The sequence below is a fragment of the Thalassophryne amazonica genome, chromosome 17 (genome assembly GCF_902500255.1).
Source record: "Thalassophryne amazonica chromosome 17, fThaAma1.1, whole genome shotgun sequence".
In the NCBI taxonomy this organism is placed as follows: Eukaryota; Metazoa; Chordata; class Actinopteri; order Batrachoidiformes; family Batrachoididae; genus Thalassophryne; species Thalassophryne amazonica.
The window spans coordinates 56,167,004-56,170,739 of record NC_047119.1 but is presented as its reverse complement, the minus strand read 5'-3'; the positions used below and the strand labels follow the sequence as shown (position 1 = coordinate 56,170,739).

The window sequence follows — 3,736 nt, the reverse complement described above, 5'->3', positions numbered from 1 at the left end:
TCTTGCATGAAAACAAGACTCAAAAGGGTAAAGTCGAGTTACATATGGAAACTTTACATAATGAGTACGCACAACCTCCCCCCCAAATAAATTTCTGCTTGATGCTCAGAGCCAAAGTGACGCATTTTCCATCACTGGTATAAATACGCAGCATCATTTTTCTTCAGCAGCCGACGGTCACAGTTCCGATCTTCTCTGTGGCACAATCAGTGCGTCTCTCACACTCCACTATGTCATCTGCAAGCTATCGGAGCGTGTTGCGCATCAAGCTCTCCAGAAATTAACCGAAGCTCTCCAAACACTTTTTCTTTACCGGTGATGGAGAACAACACGACAGCGGCCACTTGGCCTCACTTTGACGATTCTGACAACAAAACCTTCAGAACCGAAGACAAGGAGGTGAAACTGAGTTATCAAGTGTTCACATCCTTCCTTCTTTGTGCGCTCATCCTGTGCGCAATTTTTGGGAACGCGTGCGTCGTTGCAGCCATTGCCTTGGAGAGGTCTCTGCAGAACGTGGCCAACTACCTGATTGGTTCTCTGGCTGTCACCGACCTGATGGTGTCGGTTCTGGTTCTGCCCATGGCGGCGCTATACCAGGTGTTAAATCGGTGGACTCTCGGGCAGGTTCCGTGCGATATCTTCATCTCTTTGGATGTATTGTGCTGCACGTCATCCATCCTGCACCTATGCGCCATCGCCCTGGACAGATACTGGGCCATAACCGAGCCCATAGACTACATGAAGAAGAGAACTCCGAGGAGAGCCGCGGTCCTCATCAGTGTCACCTGGCTGGTCGGCTTCTCCATCTCAGTCCCGCCCATGCTGATCATGCGCTCCCAACCCAACAGAATGGCAGAAGACAGGGCAAACCCAAAGGAGTGCAAGATAAGACAAGATCCCTGGTACACGATATACTCCACGTTTGGGGCTTTTTACATCCCGCTCATTCTGATGCTCGTTTTATACGGGCGGATATTCAAAGCCGCCAGGTTTCGGATCAGGAGGACGGTGCGTAAATCGGAAAAAAAGAAAGTGTCCGACTCTTGCTTGGCGTTGTCGCCGGCTCTGTTTCACAAAAAGACCGCCGTGGACCCGCAGGACCAGAACTGGAGAAGGAGCGCGGAGCCGAGGCCGCTGCAGAGCGTCAACGGCGCGGTCAAACACGCGGAGGACGGCGAGTCTTTGGAGATTATCGAAGTTCACAGCAATTCCAAAGGCAACCTGCCGCTGCCCAACACCCCGAGCTCAGTGCCGCTGTTCGAGAGCAAGCACGAAAAGGCGACCGACGCCAAGAGGAAGATCGCGCTGGCACGGGAGCGCAAAACGGTGAAGACTCTGGGCATCATCATGGGCACGTTCATCCTCTGCTGGCTGCCTTTCTTCATCGTCGCCCTGGTCATGCCTTTCTGCCAGGAGTCCTGCTTCATGCCCCGCTGGCTGGAGGATGTCATAAACTGGCTGGGCTACTCCAACTCCTTGCTGAACCCCATCATTTACGCGTACTTCAACAAAGACTTTCAGGGCGCATTCAAGAAAATTATCAAGTGTCACTTCTGCAGACCCTGAGCGCAAAAAGGGGGGGTTCACTTTTTTCAGGACTCACTGATGACTGATGTGAAAAGGGAAGCAGCCGCAAACCATCAGCCTGCAAAAGTTGAACCAAGAGATTGTGCTCAGTAAAAACAAATGAGGTGTTTATTGTTATCATCATCGTTATCAGTACTGAAATACATCCAACGCCTGTATTGGAAAGCTGTTTGATTTTTCTTATCCCATCAATTGAAAGGATGTTTGGGGATGATGAAATCATTTTTCAAGATGATAATGCATCTTGCCATAGAGCAAAAACTGTGAAAACATTCCTTGCAAAAAGACACATAGGGTCAATGTCATGGCCTGCAAATAGTCCGGATCTTAATCCAATTGAAAATCTTTGGTGGAAGTTGAAGAAAATGGTCCATGACAAGGCTCCAACCTGCAAAGTTGATCTGGCAACAGCAATCAGAGAAAGTTGGAGCCAGATTGATGAAGAGTACTGTTTGTCACTCATTAAGTCCATGCCTCAGAGACTGCAAGCTGTTATAAAAGCCAGAGGTGGTGCAACAAAATACTAGTGATGTGTTGGAGCGTTCTTTTGTTTTTCATGATTCCATAATTTATTCCTCAGAATTGAGTGATTCCATATTTTTTTTCCCCTCTGCTTGGTCTAAAAAAGTAACCGTTACTGACTGCCACAATTTTTTTTCCTGATTTCTTATAGTGTTTCTTAAAGCCAGAAAGTTGTCATTTGAAATGACTTTAGTTTTGTGTCATGTCTGTGATCTGCTTTTTTTCTACAAAATTAAACAACTGAATGAACATCCTCCGAGACCGGTGATTCCATCATTTTTGCCAGGGGTTGTATATGAGAGAGATTTAAGTTAAAATATCACATCTACACTTCTTTCTTTCTCATGGCTTACTGTGTAAATAATTAAATTATTAATTCAATTAATTATTATTTAATAATTTCTACTAGAAACTAGAAAGGATGAATTAGATGGATTTTCATGTAAGTGGAAACAAATTTTGAAGTGAAATATTCCTCAAAACAAAACAGAACAAACAAACCAAACCGCTTTGTATATACTTCTCCTATTCTTTTATTTTTTAGGAATGATGTCATTCATCCAGAATAGTTGCACAGCTTTGCAAATTATGGTTTGTTAAAATGTGTGGTATGAAAATACAAAAGTACAATTCAGAAAGACCTTTAAAAACTAAAACCATGCAGCTTCTACATCATTCTAAAAACAGTAATTTATGTTTAAATAAAAATACCTGACACGGTTTGTCTGAAATGAACATAATCCATAAAAGACAGAGGAAACATACTTTTGAAATATCTATTTCCTGAAATTAAAATAACTCATCTTTCCGTTGACATTTTCAAGCAATTTATGTTGCAATTTATTTATTTTGTAGATAAAAGCCACCCTTAATTGATAGATGGATGAATTTGCAGACTATATTCGCATGATCCACTGGAATGAGCAGAATGTGATTAAAAAAAAAACAATACCAGAATATTTTTAAATTCCTTAAATTATTCATTTTTATGCTTGTAAATAATCTGAAATCATTCCAGGCATGCTCACAGCAATCACACGCACCACACATCAGATACAAATCAAATCTGAATAAAAAAGTAGCATTAAGAAAAATGCTCTCCCACAAAAAACAACCTGACAAAACAAAGCAAAATGGATAAAAACAAACAAAATAAACAAACCACAGTTACACTACTCAGAAAAATAATACAAAAAAAAAGCAAAAAGTGACATTCATGTCATTTTAGCCCGCAATGTGAACCCTAAACAATTGAAAAAAAACCCCCAAAAAACTATGAATTGACTTATTTTCATTGTTAAAAGTACAACAAACAAAAACAAAACAAACAAACAAACAAACAAACAAAAAACCTCACACCTTCGAGGTGACATTTCTCTTCCATGTCACTATACTTATTTTGAATTATTTACATCCACACATCCAGATTTGGCTGAAGAAGGATTTTCCAAATGTTAAATGAAATAAATGGCAACAAACAGAAAATTATGATTTTTTTTTTTTTTTTTGGTCTGTCATCTCATGTGGTTTAACTTCCTCAATAACACCTTTCAGACGAATGTCTGCGTGCCTCAAAATACTTCTGTGACAACAGCAAATTAGACAGTAATGATCCAAATGAGCA

At 41.1% G+C, this 3,736-nt stretch overlaps 1 protein-coding gene across 1 annotated transcript; it reads left to right on the top strand.

Annotated features, from left to right (window-relative positions):
* Positions 1 to 1,569, top strand: htr1ab (5-hydroxytryptamine (serotonin) receptor 1A b). The gene has a single exon (XM_034192517.1). It carries the CDS (start codon positions 319 to 321, stop codon positions 1,567 to 1,569), a length of 1,251 nt encoding a protein of 416 aa, XP_034048408.1. The 5' UTR covers positions 1 to 318.
* The last annotated feature ends 2,167 nt before the right edge of the window (positions 1,570 to 3,736 follow it).

Excerpts from the sequence above, each read along its gene's own strand:
- htr1ab (XM_034192517.1), top strand. The coding sequence starts at position 319 with ATGGAGAACAACACGACAGCGGCCACTTGGCCTCACTTTGACGATTCT.